Here is a 20,678-nt window from a genome sequence, read left to right on the forward strand (position 1 = left end):
TGTTTGACGCCTCGTTCTCATAGACCATATGGAGTAAAAATTAATTCCTTGTCCTAAAAGAACAGATGTGTTTTCTTGTCTTGGGCACTGTAGTACCAAATCTAATGCCTAATGGCCTAATGTCCTGGTGACCCGAGACCCATCTACATATGCAAATCTAATGAAAAATTGCTGGGCCATCTCATGAAGAAATCTGCGACAGTTTGCTAGAGTATACCATGGGTAAAATAGCCGAGTCAATAGAGCAAAGTTTGTCTGTCCGTCCGTCTTGTTGAGCGCCTGGATCTCATAGACTATAAAACGAGCTAAAGGAGCGCGTTGGCGTAAGAAGTGTTGTAGATGTAGATGACAGATGAAGAAAAAAAAGACAAATTATATAAGAACCGCTAAGGTACAGAATTAGTACTGAGTACCGGGTATAAAAGTTGTGACGCGTCAGAAGCGTCTCACACGTCTCTTCTCGTTTTATTTTCGTTTGATTGAATAGTTTTTGTTTTGTTTTTTTTTTATACCCGGTACTCGAAGAGTAAATAGGGTATATTGTATTTGTGGGGAATAACGGTTGTATGTAACGCACAGAAGGAAACGTTTCCGACCCCATAAAGTATATATATTCTTGATCAGCATCAATAACCGAGTCGATTGAGCCATGTCTGTCCGTCCGTCTTGTTGAGCGCCTGGATCTCAAAACCATAAGAGCTAGAGCCACCAAATTTTGCATCCAGACTTCTGTATGCTCACACTGTAACAAGTGTATTTCAAAAATGAGCCACGCCCCCTTCCGCCCCTGCAGAAGGGCGAAAACCTCATAAATCTACAATTTTGGAGACAAAAGAAAACTAAAAACGCCATTCCGCAGGTAATGGCCATATCTATCAGATCACCAAATTGGGATCCGATTGGATCATTATTATATCCCACACAATGGAGAAATTAATTTGCTGTGGCTAAACCCACCCTGTCCCGCAGCTTTTGTTGTTCTTTTCACATTCTCTCATTCACACTCTGCTTCTGCTTGACTCGGCCCCTGCCTTTGCCTCTGCCGACTTTTAACCCACCCCGTCCCGAAGCTTATATATGTTTTGTTGTGTGCGGGCGCTTCTTCTGCCTCTGCCGCGAGTCTTCAGTGTGTGGGTCTAGTGAAGGGCGGCGAGCTAAAGGAGCGTGTTGATGTGATAAGTGTTGTAGATGCAGATGACAGTTGAAGAAAAAATTTAAAATTTGACAACCGCTAAGGTGCCGGGCCGTTGTCGTCTTCTCAGGAACTGGTGATCTCTTTGCTTACGTGCTCTACAAAATATATTTAAAACGTAACAATCGATCTGCGGTAAAAAATATTTCCGCTTCGTCCATCTATTATGTGGTTGCAGTTGCAGTTGAAGACCTTTCCTTTCCCGTATCCATTCTACAAGTCCACATACATACATACATATATACACAACATTTTTACACTTATCTTTTAACGCTCTCTCACATCTGCCGCTCGCTGTACATATCTTCTCTCTAGGCAATATACATGTATCAATATATAAACATTCTATAGCTTTTTTTTGTACGACTTTCTGTGGGAGTGGTGTGGTTTGGTGTTGTCCTTTCACTAAAAGTACTTCTTAAATAGATTTAGGAAACGCATTACTATTGCGACAAGTGTGGTGCGTCTAGTGCGAGGGTCTGTAGTTGGTATTCATGCAGCTGAAAATAAGACAAAAGATTTTGCATAAACACATTGACGGTAGGACCATGATTTTTGGATGGTTGACAAATCGATTAGTAAGGAGAAGCTGACATTTGTTACTTATTTCTTAGCTTGATTTTTCATGTATAAAAGTTCAAATTGTAATAAAAATATACTCGTATATAAAATCTTGATATATCTGATTGCATGTCTAGTCATGTTTAAGGCTACTGAAAAGTGAAATATTGAGTTTTTTTGCAAGTAGAGAGTGTTCTTAGTTATTCTATTGTGTTATATGTAAATCATCTGGGCATGCAAATCATAGATATATTTAGATGTAGATGTGTGTATTTTTATTGCGGTTTGTTACAATGTAACATTTGATGTCTTTAATTGTTTTCCTCTTCCCTTTTAGCGCTGGTTAAGTTCGTTTTGTTTCGAATTTGAAAAAACGAAATGTATGGAAACAAACTACACTACTTTTAAGTCACACCCAAATATTATCGAACATCAATTTGCTAGTAGACGGCATATGTAAGTTCTCGTATGTTGTGCATTATCTTTTTGACAACAACTTTCCGTGTTTATCATTTTTCGATTTTCATTTCAATCAAACTTTTTAAAGTGTTTCGATTTGGCAAAGCATAGACAATTATAAAATACATTTAATTTGGAATATTTTTTAAATATATATCGTGTACCGAACAGCGTAGCTTTTCTATTGTGTTTTAGCAATTTTATATATTTCGGAGCTAGTTTTGCAATTGTTGCCATTAGTGTTATTTAGTACTTGTTTTTTTTTTTTAATTTCTTTTTTATAGTTTTAATGTGGGGGACTGTCATTAATTCGATGTTTGACGCGTGATTTGCTGTGAGAGGCGCGTCGCAGGCTGCTAGCGCTGCCCGCACAATTGTCGTACATATCTAATGATTCCGATGAGAATGCTATATAAATATATAATCGTGGTGATACAGAGAAAAGGTTAAATTTGAGTAAAGAGTATTGTTTAATACAGTTATTCATGTGTTCATTAGATTGGGAATGCTAGTAGAAGAAAACAAACGCTATATACACCGTTCAAGCTCTATCTACTCACCCTTATCCGTAGGTGAGCCCATGGTCAGGCTGCTCAGGCTGGAGCTAAGGTTGTAAGGACGTGGAGAGGGTGGCACTGGTGCAGTTTCATCGCCGGGCAAGCAAGTCTCAACCATGGCCTCCAAGCAGTTGACAAATAGCTCTGATGATTCACCCATCATGTTGTACTGGAAATAAATTGATTATTGTTTATTGCTATAAGATTTCTAGTCATAGACCTACCTTGGTAAATGGACCAGCAAAACGCCAAAGTCCACCAAAACCGCAGCTCTGTAGAAAGTGCAACTGCTGCTGTGAGGGATCCTCGCTGGCCAGCATATTTTGGATAATATTCTGCACCGAGTTGAGCACAACCTGATCGTGCGACACTGACAATATATTGTTGATCTTTTGGTCCAGCAACGAGTGGCTAAAAAAAAAGAATATAAAGGTATATAAAGCTGCATGAAAATACTTTTGATAAGTGCACTTACATGACTGGAAATACTTTAGGAAAGACAACAGATCCTTCGGCTAAATACTGATACAATACGCGTGTTTCAACCTCCTCCGAGGAGTACTTAACCAATGTAGCCAGCACCGTTAGCACCAGGGCTTGTATGGATAAATCGGGTAGGACTTCGGGATCTAGTAAAACATTCGACTCGTTGGATACCGAAGACCGTGAGCCGCGTTCCTGTTTTGAAATATGGTTTACACGACAATATTTTTTATTCATTTGCTAAAGAGCAATCACAACCTAATACATACATACACACACACACACATAGATTAAAAAGTACGTGAAGATGTTGGCTACCATAGGTAAAAAAAATGGTGTACGAAAATGTGCAATGATTAATTTGAATGGAAGAGTACATGCAATACCATGCAAATATAAAAAAACTAAGGAATAACTAATACTAAAAGCATGGGGACATATTTTCTTTTGAGTGGGTTTAAGTAGAGAGAGAGCGAAAGAGGGGAACTTAGAGTGGTAAGAGTTGTAACATAGATGTTAGTTTTTGTTTTTTAGCTAAGAGATTTAAGATAATGTTTGTAGAGGCAATACCTGACGTTCTTCGATGCCGGCTACATTGCTCGGATCTTTGGTTGTTGGGACCGAGAATGAGCGTTGAGTTTTGAATAAAACTCGCGCATTCTACCAATGTATTTTGATTTAATGTTGTTTGTTTGTTGTGTTGTGTCAAACCGAAACGAAATGACGTTTCATGCGTAGAGTAGATTATTAGGCAGTAGTATCAGAGAAGTGTTGGATGTGTATAGTTTGATTGATTTTTTCATATATTTTGATGAGAGTTACAAGCACCAATTAGATGTGGTAAGAATCGACAGGCAGGCATGTTAACGGTATACATATATACGAGTATATATTTGGTGATTTATGTGTATGTAACGAAACGTTTTTTTTTTTACAAATAATAAAAGAGAAATAAGAAAAACATCATTGAACGTTTATTAGTTATGCAGGAGGCTCGATCTGATAGTTATAGTCAGATATGGTAGGTGGGTATATATAGAGACAGGCTCAAATAGATGGCCAAAAGTTACTATAGCAGATTGTTATAATAACTTTTTTACAGCGAACTGCGAACAAATGAGATAGGGGAAGTGCGAGGTGTACATGTGCGAGCCTTTACCTGTAGCGTGGGAACCTTGTGCTGGCGTGCAAACTGCAACGCAGACTGATCGAGTATGTCCCAGCTCTTTTGTCGGCGGGATAAGGGCTGGCCAATCTGTCAAAGACGGTGAAAAATATATTTATTTTTTGTGTCATTTGATCTCTTGTATGTGTCTTACAGCCTGAACTCCTCCATTAGACGTTTCTGCATTCTCTACGCTCAGATCGGCGGGCCAGCGTGGCAGTGCATGCTTCACATGACAACGTGAGCGCACCTCCTCGGACACTGCCACCAGCGCCGTGAGATATGCCACACTGTCAGGGGTTACCTCGAACTTGTCGCGACGCAGCGGCTTGGCTATGATGCCCAGCAGCATGGTTAGCACACGTGATGTGCGCGATACAGTAGTCGGTGTAGGATGACGGAAGCCCTAAAGGAAGGAAGCATAAATTAAAAGAGAAGGGACGTGTGAGACTACTACAATTTTGAAGATACAAGAAAACTAAAAACGCCATTCCGTAGGAAATGGCCATATCTATCAGATCACCAAATTCTCTCATTCACACTCTACTTCTGCTTCACTCGGCCCCTGCCTCTGCCCTCCCCCTGCCGATGCCTCTACCGACTTTTAACCCACCCCGTCCCGAAGCTTTTATTTGTTTTTTTTTTGTGTGCGGACGGTGCCTCTGCCTCTGCCTCGAGTCTGCAGTGTGTGGGTCTAGGGAAGGGTGAGCTAATGGAGCGTGTTGGTGTGAGAAGTGTTGTAGATGTAGATGACAGTTGAAGAAAAAATTTAAAAATTGACAAAACACCGCTAAGGTGCAGATGTAGTACTGAGTGCCGGTATAAAAGTTGTGACGCGTAAAAAGCGTCTCACACGTCCCTTCTCGTTTTTTTTTTGTGTGCGGGCGCTGCCTCTGCCGTGAGCCTGCAGTCTGTGGGTCTAGGGAAGGTCGGCGAGCTAAAGGAGCGTGTTGGTGTGAGAAGTTTTGTAGATGCAGATGACAGTTGAAGAAAAAATTTAAAATTTGACAAATAACCGCTAAGGTGCAGATGTAGTCCTGAGTGCCGGGTATAAAAGTTGTGACGTGTAAAAAGCGTCTCACACGTCCCTTCTCGTTTTTATAGTCTTATTAATCCAGGCGCTCAACAAGACGGACAGATGTACAGACGTACAGACGGACGGACAGACAGTCATGGCTATATCGACTCGGCTATTGATGCTGATTAAAAAAATATATATATATATTTACTTTATGGAGTCGGAAACGTTTCCTTCTATGCGTTACATCACTAAGCAAACAACTATGTTTATTCACACAGTGTACAATGAATACTCTAATGGAAAATATTTGCAACAAGTCAATTGCGGTTATTCATTATTTATATACATATTTACATGTTTATAACCGTTTATCCCTTTCGTCCTAACTGTATTTAAGAAATATATGAGCATAGAGAGGATACACAAAGTCAATTTATTTATTTTTTGGGGCAAGCTGAAAGACTCAAGTTTGAAGGAAGGGTATGTGAGCTCATAAGCAACACAAAAGTGCCAAACGTCTCAAGCGCTAAAAATGAAAACGCATATGAAATCGAGAATAGATACACGCATTGCCATCATGTGAAACCGCACACATGAAATTACGAAGCAGACTTGAAAAGAAAAACAAAACTTTGTTTTTGCGAGAGTCGCTTTGCGTTCAAAGCTAAAGAGAGCCAACGCCAAACTCTCTCAGCCGAAGGCTATCTCACCAAGAGCCGAAGGCACTGGGAGCCAATCCACTAAACTGGTTAGGCAGCCATTTTTTACCACGTTTGCACACTCTATGATTTGTTTGCTTAGTGGTTACATACATTCACTTTTCCATACAAATACAATATACAATAACAATAACAATAATATACCCAATTTACTCTCCTAGTACCGGGTATAAAAAACTTACCAAACTGTTGCACAAAACTCACCTTAATCAAATGCCCCACCAAAGCAAAGTGAAAGTTACTACGGAATGACAGACCGACGGCATGGTCCAGCTGCTTGAAATGCCACTCGAGCTTCTCGCGTGTCTTCATCATGACCTCGGCTATGGTTTCCTTCTTGTCAAAACATCCTTGGGACTTGAGCGTGTGTAGATTCTGCTCGAGCAGTGCTAGGCCAGCACCATAGAGCGTAATCTCGTCCAGTTGCAGCACTGAGATGGCCACCCAGAAGAGGGCACGGTGAATGGGCGATTCGGGTCGAAGCAGTGGTTGAATGCGCGTCAGGCACATGACCAGTGCTTCGATTAGTATAAGATCATTAAATGATTCCAACGCTTTGACCAGAATGCGCAGCAGTTGCTTCACCTCGTGATCCGTCACACTCTTGCTGATGCAGCCATAGACAATGAGGGCGCGCGGCTGCAGCGCCGGATTGTAGCAGAAGGCAAAGCTGCGAGCCAACGAGGTCCAAGTTTGCAGCCATTCGCAGTCGGAGACATCGCGCATGCAGGCCTCCATTATCTCCAGTAGGGCATCAGTAATAACCTCCAGTGAGGGCAGCGAAAGGCGCTCCCGATCCGCAGGCAATGGTTGTGTGACGCGCTCATTGCCCAGCCACTTGTCCGTGGGATGGCGGCAGCTGGACCGGAACGCGGTGACTGCCGCCGACTTGACCTTGCTGATGCCAAAGAGTAGGTAGAATTTTGGCAGCGAGAATTCATCCAGTGAGAGTCTCAGCACACGTTGCGCCTCCTCCGAAAAGGAGGGGTTCGTGCAGGTGCACAGCGAGTGAATGATATTGATGACCAGACCATGCGTGGAAGCTCGCATCGACAGCGAACCAGAGCAGACCAAAAACGTGATGGTGTGGAATAAGTACGGTACCGAAGTAGCCACATCCAAGCAGTTGTTGAACGACAACATCAACAGATAGCGTCCAAGTATGGCAATATCATCCCACATCATGTGCTGCTCCAGATATTGTGTGGGATTCGTGCACGATTTGTCCATCACACGACACATGCGCGTGATTACCTTCTTGGACACCAACTGCACGTTGGCCGAAGCCAAAGCCACAGCAGTATCGGCCATAATCTCCACCTGCGGCGAGCCCAGGCCGTACGTAATCGATTTGTGCAGAAAATTATCCAGCACCATGTCAATGAGCTCCGGTATTTGACCAATGGAACCCCAGATTTTGGCCTGCACCGATGGGTACATCTCCTTTTGGTCTATGGTGAGATTGATCAGCTTGTCCAGGATCTGCGAAACTTTTAGCTTCTTGGCATCGTCATTGGACTTGCAGAACTTGACGAGATTCTTCAGCCAGGGCGTCATGTACTCCAAACACAAATGCTTCAGCTCGATGGTGCTGCGCTGGAAGCCCTGAATGGATTCCTCCAGAAACTCCAGTGTCAAATGCGGCTCATTGGTGGCCAGCTTCTCGCTGACCGACTTTATGAAGATTGTGTTGTTTGAGGGTATGCACAACCCCTGCGTCTCCAGCAGTTGTCCCTCAATCTTCAGGTCAAAGGTGGCTGTCAAAGCGCACAGCAGGTTGTAGGCAGCTGTTCGCAGATTGGGATCACAAGAGCCGAGGTTCAGCAGGGCCATATTAAGAAGCGTGCCTGGCACATCCTTCGGCCTGATCTTTTGGTGTACCGTCACCGAATCTGGCTGACTTAGCTCCCACCGATTGCGTATGTGTATAATGGCCTGCACAATGTTGTCGCAGTCATTGTGGATGAAACTTAGCTGCCCACTTTCGTTTGTTATCGACAGCGTAAACTGATTGTCGTCCACCAGGCAAACCTCCTCAATCTCCGAGGCATAGTAGACATCATTCAGCAGCACCGAATGGGCCAGCACTTTGGTCTTTTCCGCCGACGTAATCTGCAGTGCGGTGGGACCAACTTTAATAGCAACCTTTGTGTCCTTGTGGCTCAGCTTCAAAGCATTGCTAAACACCTTGAGATCCTCATCCAGCGAGAGTGTGGCACCTGGCAGCTTCTGCTGCTCCGCATCAATATAGTCCGTCAGCTTGTTCGGTGACTCCAGGAACATCAACTTGCGATTGCCCTTCAATGGAGCCAATATGCGATCGTGGAACTTTGTATACTCTCGCACCCACGAATTGCAGTTGTAAATGTACACCGCATGGACATTCTCATAGGCGACAGTAGGCAAAACATAGAACCACTTCTGCAGGAACTCTGTGCGAAAGCGATTATCCGAGCAGGTGTGCGTGAAGTCAATGACCACCTCGAAGGGTGAGTGGCAAAACGGCTTCAATGTGAGTATGACATGGTAGATCAATAGATCCCCATTTGTCTCGCCAATTCTGAAATAAGAGAATAAAATCTTAGTTAGCTAACAGTGGACTTGAAGGGTCACGTACTTGTATCTCCTGGCTATATAGTAAAAAACGGGATAACCCGATTTGCTGGTGCCCGCCTGATAGAATATATTCATCGACTTGAGCGTCTTGAACTCCTCCTTCTCGTGCATCTGATGCTTGACCATTATCTCCTCAAAGTTAGTGGAAGACATATCAATGGAGCTCCAGCGTGCATACGAACTGAACATCATGTGCGAATCCACGGGCTTGTGCTCCGGCGGGCCTAGATAGGCTAAGAGTGTGGCCATTTTATCAAATGGTCGCCTGCCCACCGCCTTGTGATCGCGACTGCTTGACAGATAGTCCCCAATCTTCTCCTGATGCGTCCACAGTAGTCGATGCAGCGCCAAAACATTCGCATCCGAAATGAAGCTCATGCTATGCGATGTCTGATCTACGGTCTCGCAATCCGAGGCAATCTGTATGAAGAATCGACGACCAGCCTCGAAGTGATCGCGCAGAAAATCGTTGAAGCACAACATGTGCTGTTCTTTGGAGAACTCCACATGATTGGCAATATTCTGTAGTATCTTTGACATCAACATGAGACCCCGTTTGGCCGAGCTGTGCACCTGCTTATCCACGATGCCAAGTTCCTGGGGAGAAACTAAGGGAAGAACGAGCAGGGATTAGTGTTCAGATTGTGTCTTATGTCTCTGTGGATGTGTCACCTATAGCTGGATTTATGAACCTTAAAAAGATGACTGTGCCCACGGCCCCAATGTTGTTTTGGAGCAGATTCGGAAAGCGCTTGCTCAGCACCTGGTACAAACAATGGCACATGGAGCGCAGCTGTGGCGGAAAGCGATCCGAAGAGTTGGTTATGGCATCAAAAACTTTTTGGGTCAGTGCAATCAAATTATTGCGATGCTGTTCGATATCCTCGCCAGCTTCCAGCCGTGCGGGATCCACCTCAAAACACGTCACCTCCTGTTCATCCAGCAGTGGGCGTATGAGCGGCTCCAGCAGCATTTGCAAGTAGCTGGCACCATAGATCTTGAAGCAAAATGCCATAATCTTGCTGCCAAGCGAGTTGCCTCGAAATAACGTCTGCATGCAGTCGGAGACCTCCACTTCGCGATAGAACATGTTCCACAGCAGCGGCGACAGCAAGTGCTTTGCATCGAACAGGGTGACGAGAACGCGCGCCAGTTCATCCATTTGGGAGGTCGTTACCACATTGGCCAGTGCCATGGCAATGGGAAGCTCACCCTTGTCGCTGATCATCGTCACCAGCTGAACCAACTGCTCGAAGCGATCGGCCAGCACCGTCTCCGCCAGCGTGTCAAACTCTGTGCCCTGTTGCAGGATTTGTGTGAGGACTTCCATGAAAGCTGCACGCGTCTGCAGATCGGGATTATAACCCAAATCAATCGAGTGCATCAGACCAGAGTCGATGTTGGCACCCAACAGATTGGACATGGCTTGGATGGTGGCATTTCTCAGTGCCGTCAGCTTGCCGGCAGCCATGCGTGGCCTTGGCGGCAGCAACGGTGTGTTGTTCAGCTCCTTCTCGGCCTCCGAGCTGTCGATGCAATCATTCAGTAGGTTCATGAACAGCGTAAAATATTTTAAAAAGAGCGCACTCTTTGCATCCATTAGATCGCCACGATCCGATTCCTCTGGCTGCAGCGGAAGACCTCGTAGTAGCGCAGCCACTGCCTCCATGCACGCCTGATCCAAGTCTCGAAAGATCAGCGATGTGTTTGTCAATATGGCAGCATCCGCGGAGCTGGGCGGTGCAATCTGATGGGAGGTGCCCATTACCCAGTCGGTGAGGTATTCCACCAGCTTGTTGCGAAACTTCATTTCTTGACGGAAGGCCAGATCGTCGCGTCGCTTCATCATTACCTCCACCAGCTGGCAGAGTTTGGTTTTCACTCTTATGGCATAGACGGTCATGTCCAGATGGCGTACATAACGCACAATCCCCAGCATCATGCCCTCAATGCTCGTCACGCCCAAGTGCTCCGAGGGCGACGGCTGCTCGTTGTTGGGATCCTTGCTGGCCTTGGGGTCCAGTATTGATTTCATGATGTAGATTGTGTGCTCAATAAATTGCGTATTAATGTCCGTTACATTGACATTCACTTGGCCCTGCTGGTCAAAGAACTTCTCCACAATGGCCCGAATCTGATCGAAGAGTATGGGATACAGCTGGGTGGACATTTCCTCGCCCACCAGCTCTTTGACATTCTTCTGTATGTTGAGGCCAATCTTCTCGTTGCTGCACACGAGCAAACGCAACAGTTGGCCAATGAATTGCGTCACGGGGCAATAGCTGACATCCTGTGGCGGTGCTGGTGGCAGTGTCGACAGTGATACGGTGCTGGGATGCAATGAGCCATGCCCAGAGCTGGTGGAGCTCGAATACAGCGATGTTTGAGCCAGAGAGCCCAGGGAGGCATTATTCGGCGACTGCTGCAGCAATGTCTGACGGCTGCTGCAGCGTTTGTGCAGACAAACGCCGCCTAGGGCCAGCAGGAACCAAGTCATGTTGGCCCATTCGTTGATTTGTTCCTCCAGATCGTGCTCGGAACTCTGATGACTAGCCCTACGCTTGCCCATGCCCCGATGAAAGACCTCTGCCTGTCCATCTTCGCCCTTGCATTTGGGATATGTTTGCAGCACCTTGCTGGACACCTCCCAGTTGCGAAAGGTCTCTTCCCAGGCGGGCTGCACACCATGGACACAATGCTCAATCTTGCGCAGCAGCGTCATGATGCGTTTCTGCAGTGTCAAGCGGCTCAACACATTGCCATGTGTGTTGTCAAAGAAGCAAATGCGCGTATCTGTTGCAGCTAAACCAAGACAAAATAAACATTAAAATTGATTCATCAACAAACGATTTCATCAACCCACAAGTGGACAGCTGCGCCAACTCCTGATATATGTGATAATTGGGCATTATGAAGCCCACTGTCAATTCGTCCGAGCTGCAGCATATCTCTGCCTCTTCGCAGAGCAGCCCAAAACACGAGAGTGATGTCAGCACCGCATCCAAGTCGACGCTCCACAAATACATAAAGAACACCACCTCCATTTTGATGTGCGCCTGCTTGCAGATGGCTATCTGACTGCCCACGTGAGCGTAGTCCTTGTGCCGCTGCAGGAACGTATTGCGGCAGATCAATATCTCGCGCAGCCACTTTAGCACATCCGTATAGTTGGCTATCTGATGCTGGATGAGCTTCTGCGAAATGGAGAACAACACTTGGGAGCTGACGTCCCAGAAAGTGTTGATGGGCGCCTCGGGATTCCAGACTTCAATCTTCTCTGGTGCATGCAGCGCCAGCAGTGCTTCCATGGCCTCCTGTGCCACATCTGGCATGGTGGTTTGATGCACTAGACTGACCAAACCATTGATTAGCTCTAGAGTGGAGCTTTGCACCTCATGTGCCACTTTTCCTTGGGTCTGCAAATGCAGAAGTTAAAGCAGGAGCTTGGATATCTTCTCTTTCGGAACTTACATTCAGCAGCAGAGTGGGATCAGCGTGTATCAGTCGCACCAGCAGCAACAGTAGCATTTTGTGGGCCGGTCCCTCCTCGGCGCGTGTCAGCCCCTTTTGTGTGTCCTTGGACTTAAGCGTCAGGGAGGTAATGTAGCGCAGCGGTGTGTGCGCAATGTACCCCTGCGTGGCCTTGTTTAGCGTATCCGTAAAAAGAGCACGCAGCTCGGCAGAGCGATAGTGGACGACTTCGGTCTGTGGCCACCAGGACAGACGCGGTTGGTTGACAATGCGAAAGGGATTCTTGTTTTGCAGGCGAAAATCCACGTATATGTGAGCCAATCTGCAAGGGAAAGACTGCATTAGACACTGGCTGCTGTGGAAGGAATTTCTTGATTACCTCAAAAGCGAGCACACAATAACAAAATGATAGGCCTGCGGCGATGACAGATTCAGGCACACTTTCAGCGCCTCAATATTGTGCGGACTAATGCGGAAACATGACACCCAGCAGTCAATCATTAGCTCAATGTCGGCAAAGTTATAGCCTTGACCGCGTGAGAACGGTTTGGCCGGATTGAACAGCAACGCCTTCAAATCATTGATGAAATATTGAACCAGCTTGAAGACTACATTGTTCGAGTCCGTAATATTAATGTACGTGGAGGCCTTGCATAGCTTCACGCAGGCAATCGCTGAAGATTCGGTGACCTGCTTCGATGGCGAATGCTGGCCCAAGCCACGCTTAATGCTCTCAATAAACTGCCTGGCCGAAAAGTCCTTGTCCTTGTCCCGAGATGCCGACTGTGTGGACTTTGAGGGCACCTTTTCCTTCTCTTTCTCCTTTTCAGACTGCTGCAGCTCGTTGACGGTGGCCTCCAGGCTGGAGGGATTCAATATCAACAGCAGCATCTGCAAAGGCCAGACCATGGTCTTGCTTTTCTTATTCTCGGTCTTGAAGTACTCGACAAAGTCGAGGAGTGGCTCCCAGCATCTGTAAGGTAAAGGCTTAATGAAGGAGTTATGAAAAGTAGTAAAACTATGCACGAACGTGGATATATCGCGATTGGTGCCGCGCTGCAAGTCTTGAAACTCCTGTGGATGATACTCAATCCAGTTCCAAATAGCCTTCTCCAGGGAGTAGAGTAAAATCAAAGGCGGCGCACGCTTAGAGCGAAACTTTGTGATAGTTTCTGCAACAAAGGGAGACGCTTTTGGTATCTTTTCTATCTATCTTTTAACCACCTGTTTACCTTGCAGCAGCTTGGTAAGCTTAATCATGTCCATATCGATATGTTGTATTAATTCGATATCATTGTAATCGGGATTCTCCTCCGAGCACGATGTCAACTCCTGAATCCTCGCCGAGATGCGATTAAATACTGCCGAAAAGTGATTTTGGGACAGGGCAAACAGCACTTTGGAGGCCAGCGCCTTTAGCTGTGCCGCATTAGGATTACTGTCGCTCTGCACATCCACAAATTGTGAAATTTCACGCAGCAGCAGTTTCACATTCATTGCCTCCTCAAACCGCGCGGTATCTTTGGTTTGATTGGTAAGACAACGCTCCAGGGTGGTCAAAATGATGACCAGAGATTCGAAATAGCAACGTTCCGGTTCATAGCGGTTTTGTAGTGCCTATAAACATTTTAAATATATTTTCTAATTGTTCTTTTATTATGTTTTTCGTTCAACTTACAGCTTCGTTGACGCGCTGCAGCATTTTGGTTAGGCCCGAGATGACTAACGAGAAGCGGTAGCGCGAGATGTGTATGAGGCATGCCACCAGTTGGTCCTGGCTCATACGTGCTTGTGTCCCATAAGCACCGATACGGTTCGGCAGCTACACAGAAAAACAGAGAAAGAGAAACGCATTTAATTGATACTTCATTCATTCATAGGGGTTTCCTTTGCCTCCCTGCTTCACACTTCCCTCCCACATCGTTATCCCATTGAGAAAAGAGCAGGCAGGAGTCAAATACGGTGGAGGCTGGGAGGAGACAAGGCAGGCACCGAGCATCAGGTACATTTTTTCGACTTGGTTTGCTGAAACGGAACAACCTGAAACACGTTGAAAAAACACTTGCCTGATCCTCGAAGCGCGCCAGTAGGGCACTCGCCCACTCGCCCGTCTTTTGCGTGGCCATTTTCTGTTGTTTTTGACTGTTTAAAGCCTTTTTACTGCATTTTTGTATGATTAACGGCCATTCCGTTGGGAATAACCATATCTAACAGATCACCAAATTGGGATCTGATTGGATCNCACTTTGGAGGCCAGCGCCTTTAGCTGTGCCGCATTAGGATTACTGTCGCTCTGCACATCCACAAATTGTGAAATTTCACGCAGCAGCAGTTTCACATTCATTGCCTCCTCAAACCGCGCGGTATCTTTGGTTTGATTGGTAAGACAACGCTCCAGGGTGGTCAAAATGATGACCAGAGATTCGAAATAGCAACGTTCCGGTTCATAGCGGTTTTGTAGTGCCTATAAACATTTTAAATATATTTTCTAATTGTTCTTTTATTATGTTTTTCGTTCAACTTACAGCTTCGTTGACGCGCTGCAGCATTTTGGTTAGGCCCGAGATGACTAACGAGAAGCGGTAGCGCGAGATGTGTATGAGGCATGCCACCAGTTGGTCCTGGCTCATACGTGCTTGTGTCCCATAAGCACCGATACGGTTCGGCAGCTACACAGAAAAACAGAGAAAGAGAAACGCATTTAATTGATACTTCATTCATTCATAGGGGTTTCCTTTGCCTCCCTGCTTCACACTTCCCTCCCACATCGTTATCCCATTGAGAAAAGAGCAGGCAGGAGTCAAATACGGTGGAGGCTGGGAGGAGACAAGGCAGGCACCGAGCATCAGGTACATTTTTTCGACTTGGTTTGCTGAAACGGAACAACCTGAAACACGTTGAAAAAACACTTGCCTGATCCTCGAAGCGCGCCAGTAGGGCACTCGCCCACTCGCCCGGCTTTTGCGTGGCCATTTTCTGTTGTTTTTGACTGTTTAAAGCCTTTTTACTGCATTTTTGTATGATTAAGTTGAAGAACCTACGGCGACCACCAGTGTGACCAGCGTGACAGCGGAGTTATCGATAAATAATACCGCAACACCCTCCAAAAGATACCTTCTCATTTTAAAGATACACAGTAAGAATACCGTCTTTTAAATCCCATTCCTCGACTTTGTTATGTTTGATTTTTCAAGATTCTTAGTTAGGCGTCTCAGCGCTAAAAATATAATTTTATCCGATTTATCAATTAATTCTCCACAAGATTGGCTAGTTTTTAGGTATTTGTTTTGTTAAAATGTTTCCAAATAGAATAAAAAAATAAAAAATAAAATAAAACCAACCAAAATAGCATAAAACGTTATGTGCGTCGGAATGGATAACTACGTATTTGACAATTTGTTGCTTGTAATAGTATTGTATGTGCATTTGCATGCCCATTTCCATGAATTAATATTAAAATTTAATTTTCAAAGCTGCTCTCAAAATTTAATAATGATCAATAATTAGCATGAGATCCTAAGCTCATATTAATACCCATCTTTTATGCTCCTACATGTTTCTTGAAGTTCAATATTTAGTTATTTTTTATCAATTTTGATTCAGGTAGTTCCTTACTCCCGCCTGGAAGGTGTCAATAAGGTCTTGGCCAAGCTTCAATAGGATTTTAGCCAATAATTTTTGAACCACTGGCTCTCACTTTGCTTTTTTATATTTAATTATTATACCCGGTACTCGAAGAGTAAATAGGGTATATTGTATTTGTGGGGAATAACGGTTGTAAGTAAAGCACAGAAGGAAACATTTCCGAACCCATAAAGTATATATATTCTTGATCAGCATCAATAGCCAAGTCGATTGAGCCATGTCTGTCTGTCCGTCCGTCTGTCCGCCCTGATGAGCGCATAGTATTCAGAGACTTTAAAAGCTAGAGCCTCAAATTTTGCATCCAGACTTATGTATGCTCACACTGTTATAAGTGTATTTCAAAAATGAGCCCCGCCCCCTTCCGCCCCCGCAAAAGGGTGAAAGCCTCCAAATCATACAATTTGAAAGATATGGCAGATATATATTTGTTAGATATGGCCATTCCGTTGGGAATAACCATATCGGTTTGGTTTGATTGGTAAGACAACGCTCCAGGGTGGTCAAAATGATGACCAGAGATTCGAAATAGCAACGTTCCGGTTCATAGCGGTTTTGTAGTGCCTATAAACATTTTAAATATATTTTCTAATTGTTCTTTTATTATGTTTTTCGTTCAACTTACAGCTTCGTTGACGCGCTGCAGCATTTTGGTTAGGCCCGAGATGACTAACGAGAAGCGGTAGCGCGAGATGTGTATGAGGCATGCCACCAGTTGGTCCTGGCTCATACGTGCTTGTGTCCCATAAGCACCGATACGGTTCGGCAGCTACACAGAAAAACAGAGAAAGAGAAACGCATTTAATTGATACTTCATTCATTCATAGGGGTTTCCTTTGCCTCCCTGCTTCACACTTCCCTCCCACATCGTTATCCCATTGAGAAAAGAGCAGGCAGGAGTCAAATACGGTGGAGGCTGGGAGGAGACAAGGCAGGCACCGAGCATCAGGTACATTTTTTCGACTTGGTTTGCTGAAACGGAACAACCTGAAACACGTTGAAAAAACACTTGCCTGATCCTCGAAGCGCGCCAGTAGGGCACTCGCCCACTCGCCCGTCTTTTGCGTGGCCATTTTCTGTTGTTTTTGACTGTTTAAAGCCTTTTTACTGCATTTTTGTATGATTAACGGCCATTNTGCACATCCACAAATTGTGAAATTTCACGCAGCAGCAGTTTCACATTCATTGCCTCCTCAAACCGCGCGGTATCTTTGGTTTGATTGGTAAGACAACGCTCCAGGGTGGTCAAAATGATGACCAGAGATTCGAAATAGCAACGTTCCGGTTCATAGCGGTTTTGTAGTGCCTATAAACATTTTAAATATATTTTCTAATTGTTCTTTTATTATGTTTTTCGTTCAACTTACAGCTTCGTTGACGCGCTGCAGCATTTTGGTTAGGCCCGAGATGACTAACGAGAAGCGGTAGCGCGAGATGTGTATGAGGCATGCCACCAGTTGGTCCTGGCTCATACGTGCTTGTGTCCCATAAGCACCGATACGGTTCGGCAGCTACACAGAAAAACAGAGAAAGAGAAACGCATTTAATTGATACTTCATTCATTCATAGGGGTTTCCTTTGCCTCCCTGCTTCACACTTCCCTCCCACATCGTTATCCCATTGAGAAAAGAGCAGGCAGGAGTCAAATACGGTGGAGGCTGGGAGGAGACAAGGCAGGCACCGAGCATCAGGTACATTTTTTCGACTTGGTTTGCTGAAACGGAACAACCTGAAACACGTTGAAAAAACACTTGCCTGATCCTCGAAGCGCGCCAGTAGGGCACTCGCCCACTCGCCCGTCTTTTGCGTGGCCATTTTCTGTTGTTTTTGACTGTTTAAAGCCTTTTTACTGCATTTTTGTATGATTAACGGCCATTCCGTTGGGAATAACCATATCTAACAGATCACCAAATTGGGATCTGATTGGATCATTATTATAGCCACAATAAAGAAATCAATTTTCAATGGCTAAACACACCCTGTCCCGCAGCTTATGTTGTTATTTTTTCACATTCTCTCATTTACACTCTGCTTCCTGCAGTGTGCGGCAGCTGCCTCTGCCTCTGCCTCGTCTCTGCCTCTGCCATGACTCTGCAGTGTTTGGCTCTATGGAAGGTGGGCGAGCTAAAGGAGATGTAGATGTAGATGACAGATGAAGAAAAAATTTAAAATTTGACATATAACCGCTTGAGTACAGATGTAGTACTGAGTGACGGGTATAAAAGTTGTGACGCGTAAGAAGCGTCTCACACATTCCTTCTCGTTCTCCATAAGTTTTTGATGACATTCAGATCCAGGGACTGATTTGAACATGCAATACGCCGATCTTTTCAGATGAAAACCAATTCCTGGAGAGATTTCTTGAGTACGATCATTACCATCATTATCTTGTTGAAAGATACTTTTTAGAGGTGTTTTTCAACTGGAATACTCCAACGCAAGGCTAGGAAGTAGCGCTTTAGATAGGCTTAAGCTCATAAGGATCAACACAACATGCCCAATACTGTTTTTTTTCAAGAATTTGGACACTAATCTCATGTCTGTGAACGCCAAAGAAATTATCTTTGTTTTTTTTTTTACCATATTATACAACTTTACGCTCATCAGACAAAAGTTTATTTTTTCACTGTGACAGTACAGCCACATGCGTTCTTGCAAACTTTAGCCGTATACCCTATACTCCATTTATTGCAATTAAATAAAGGGTATTCAATCGTTTACGAACTGTCTTAAAAATTGGTTTCATAACTTTTCAGTATATTGAAGACCTTGCCTTCGACCAACCTCTAAAACATGCGTTTTTCGCATAAAAAGTCTGTTTTCAGGGTTCTCTTCTATCCTGTACCTGTATCCGAGCAATGATTATTTCAACGCTACAAAAACAAAACGAGTAAGAACGTGTTCTTACACGTCGCAACTTTTATACCCGGTTCTCAGTTAGTATATCTGTACCTTATTGTTCTTTTCCCCCCCAAAAATTTTCATTTGCCATTTTAAATTTTTTTCTGCATCTGTCTCCCCCTCAGGACCACTACACGAAGCAGATTGTGGATGAGAGAATGTGCAAAAAAATTAAAAGAAAAAGGTGATGGACGGGTTGGGTTCAGCCACTGCAAAATAATTTGTTCATTCTGGCTATAATAATGATCCAATCTGATCCCAATTCGGCTGTCTGATAGATATGGTCATTATTACTTTCTTTCTTTTACCTCTTACCACTCAGAAGAGGAAAAAAGCCCTTTTGGGCGTGCGTTCTATGCACTTGAACACGCCAAACTCGCTCTGTGTGGTTCCGTTTACATGAAGTGGGAGTGGGCGCTATTTGAAAATTAGAAATACATTTTTCCATTTTTAGCTATAACTTGTTTATTTAATGTTGTTAATGCATAACAAATGAATACTATTGAATATTTTTTGATGGTATTCCTCTGTTTTAGCCGGTTCTGTTGTGTCTCTTTGTTGTGTGTGTGTTTTTGGCTGTTTTCCTTTTGTGCAAATTATACAATAATTTCCAGTAATACATATCAAATATCTGGTAGTTTCAGCATTTCGAGCGGTAGTGATTTAGAGTTTCGTCCAACAATCGTTATTAATAATGTAATTTGTTCTATTCGTAGTATAAGGTTTGTTTTTACTTTTAGTTTCTGTTGTTTGTTTGCTACCTACAAATACACATTTACATACAGTCGCATATAGGATAAAGTTATGTATAAGCATGCATATAAATAAAATTTGATTGAAAATGTCTGTGTGTATTTTACAAATAACAGCACTTACATAGACAAAAACTGTGTAATTTAGGCTTGGGCTTACATTCGTGTTTGTTTATTGGACGTTTTGGGGAAATTTTGGAAAGTTTAATTCAAATAAAACGAGAAGGGACGTGTGACACGCTTCGTACGCGTCACAACTTTTATACCCGGTACTCAGTACTACATCTGTACCGTACCGATTTTTTGTCAAATTTTACTTTTTTTTTCGTTTGTCATCTACATTTTCAACACTTCTCACGCCAACACGCTCCTTTAGCTCGCCCCCCCCCCCTTCCTAGACCCACAAACTTCCCTAGGCAGAGGCAGCGGTCGCACACTGCGCGAAGCAGAGTGTAATTGAGAGAATGTGCAAAAAATAACAACACAAGCTGCGGGACAGGGTGTGTTTAGCCATTGCAAATTGATTTCTTTATTGTGGCTATAATAATGATCCAATCGGATCCCAATTTGGTGATCTGTTAGATATGGTTATTCCCTACGGAATGGCCATATCTAACAAATATATATCTGCCATATCTTTCAAATTGTATGATTTGAAGGCTTTCACCATTTTTCGGGGGCGGAAGGGGGCGGGGCTCATTTTTGAAATACACTTATAACAGTGTGAGCATACAGAAGTCTGGATGCAAAATTTGAGGCTCTAGCTTTTATAGTCTCTGAGTACTAGGCGCTCATCAGGGCGGACAGACGGACGGACAGACAGACATGGCTCAATCGACTCGGCTATTGATGCTGATCAAGAATATATATACTTTATGGGATCGGAAACGTTTCCTTCCCTATTTACTCTTCGAGTACCGAGTATAAAAAGTTTCAAAAATAGTTTAAAAATATTTGGAAAATAGTTTTGGAATATTGGGTGGTGGCAGGGCTAGGTAGGCGTATGTAAGAGTTTGCGTTAGAGTATTTTCTTTTTGATGTTGATTTGTATTGAGTATAGTACGAGTACATGTGTTTACGTACGGGTTTTTCTTTGTCCTCTAAATCACGTATTGATATTCCGTTAGTTATGGGAGCTG

The 20,678-nt window shown here is 44.1% G+C and overlaps 3 protein-coding genes across 10 annotated transcripts; all 3 read right to left on the bottom strand.

Moving 5' to 3' along the window:
• Positions 1-1,281: 1,281 nt before the first annotated feature.
• On the bottom strand, positions 1,282-15,306 carry LOC117591131 (neurofibromin). Of its 8 annotated transcripts, XR_004574357.1 has the most exons (19): positions 15,158-15,306; positions 14,770-14,913; positions 14,505-14,708; positions 13,477-13,657; positions 13,275-13,416; positions 12,624-13,217; positions 12,245-12,566; positions 11,637-12,189; positions 9,446-11,575; positions 8,775-9,381; positions 6,362-8,717; positions 4,572-4,823; positions 4,412-4,507; positions 3,823-3,912; positions 3,245-3,447; positions 2,994-3,180; positions 2,773-2,938; positions 1,475-1,692; positions 1,282-1,405 (listed from the first exon to the last, which is right to left on the bottom strand). XR_004574357.1 is itself a non-coding variant. In XM_034284238.1 (18 exons), the coding sequence occupies exons 1-18, from the start codon at positions 15,215-15,217 to the stop codon at positions 1,685-1,687; spliced, it is 8,295 nt and encodes a 2,764-aa protein (XP_034140129.1). In that variant the 5' UTR covers positions 15,218-15,306; the 3' UTR covers positions 1,282-1,684. The 8 variants fall into 8 exon arrangements, 7 of the variants coding, with proteins under 7 accessions (XP_034140129.1, XP_034140130.1, XP_034140126.1 ...); XM_034284238.1 differs by having other exon boundaries at positions 1,282-1,692; XM_034284235.1 differs by lacking the exons at positions 1,282-1,405; positions 1,475-1,692 and adding an exon at positions 2,495-2,620.
• Positions 15,307-15,855: 549 nt separating this feature from the next.
• Positions 15,856-16,978, bottom strand: LOC117591134 (neurofibromin-like). The gene is made up of 4 exons (XM_034284243.1): positions 16,900-16,978; positions 16,512-16,655; positions 16,347-16,450; positions 15,856-15,895 (listed from the first exon to the last, which is right to left on the bottom strand). The coding sequence occupies exons 1-4, from the start codon at positions 16,957-16,959 to the stop codon at positions 15,856-15,858; spliced, it is 348 nt and encodes a 115-aa protein (XP_034140134.1). The 5' UTR covers positions 16,960-16,978.
• A 31-nt stretch (positions 16,979-17,009) lies between these two features.
• LOC117591135 (neurofibromin-like) lies at positions 17,010-17,701 on the bottom strand. Its single transcript, XM_034284244.1, has 3 exons — positions 17,642-17,701; positions 17,254-17,397; positions 17,010-17,192 (listed from the first exon to the last, which is right to left on the bottom strand). Exons 1-3 carry the CDS (start codon positions 17,699-17,701, stop codon positions 17,010-17,012), a joined length of 387 nt encoding a protein of 128 aa, XP_034140135.1.
• Positions 17,702-20,678: the final 2,977 nt, after the last annotated feature.

The sequence above is a fragment of the Drosophila guanche genome, unplaced genomic scaffold (assembly GCF_900245975.1).
Source record: "Drosophila guanche unplaced genomic scaffold, DGUA_6, whole genome shotgun sequence".
NCBI classification, from domain to species: Eukaryota; Metazoa; Arthropoda; class Insecta; order Diptera; family Drosophilidae; genus Drosophila; species Drosophila guanche.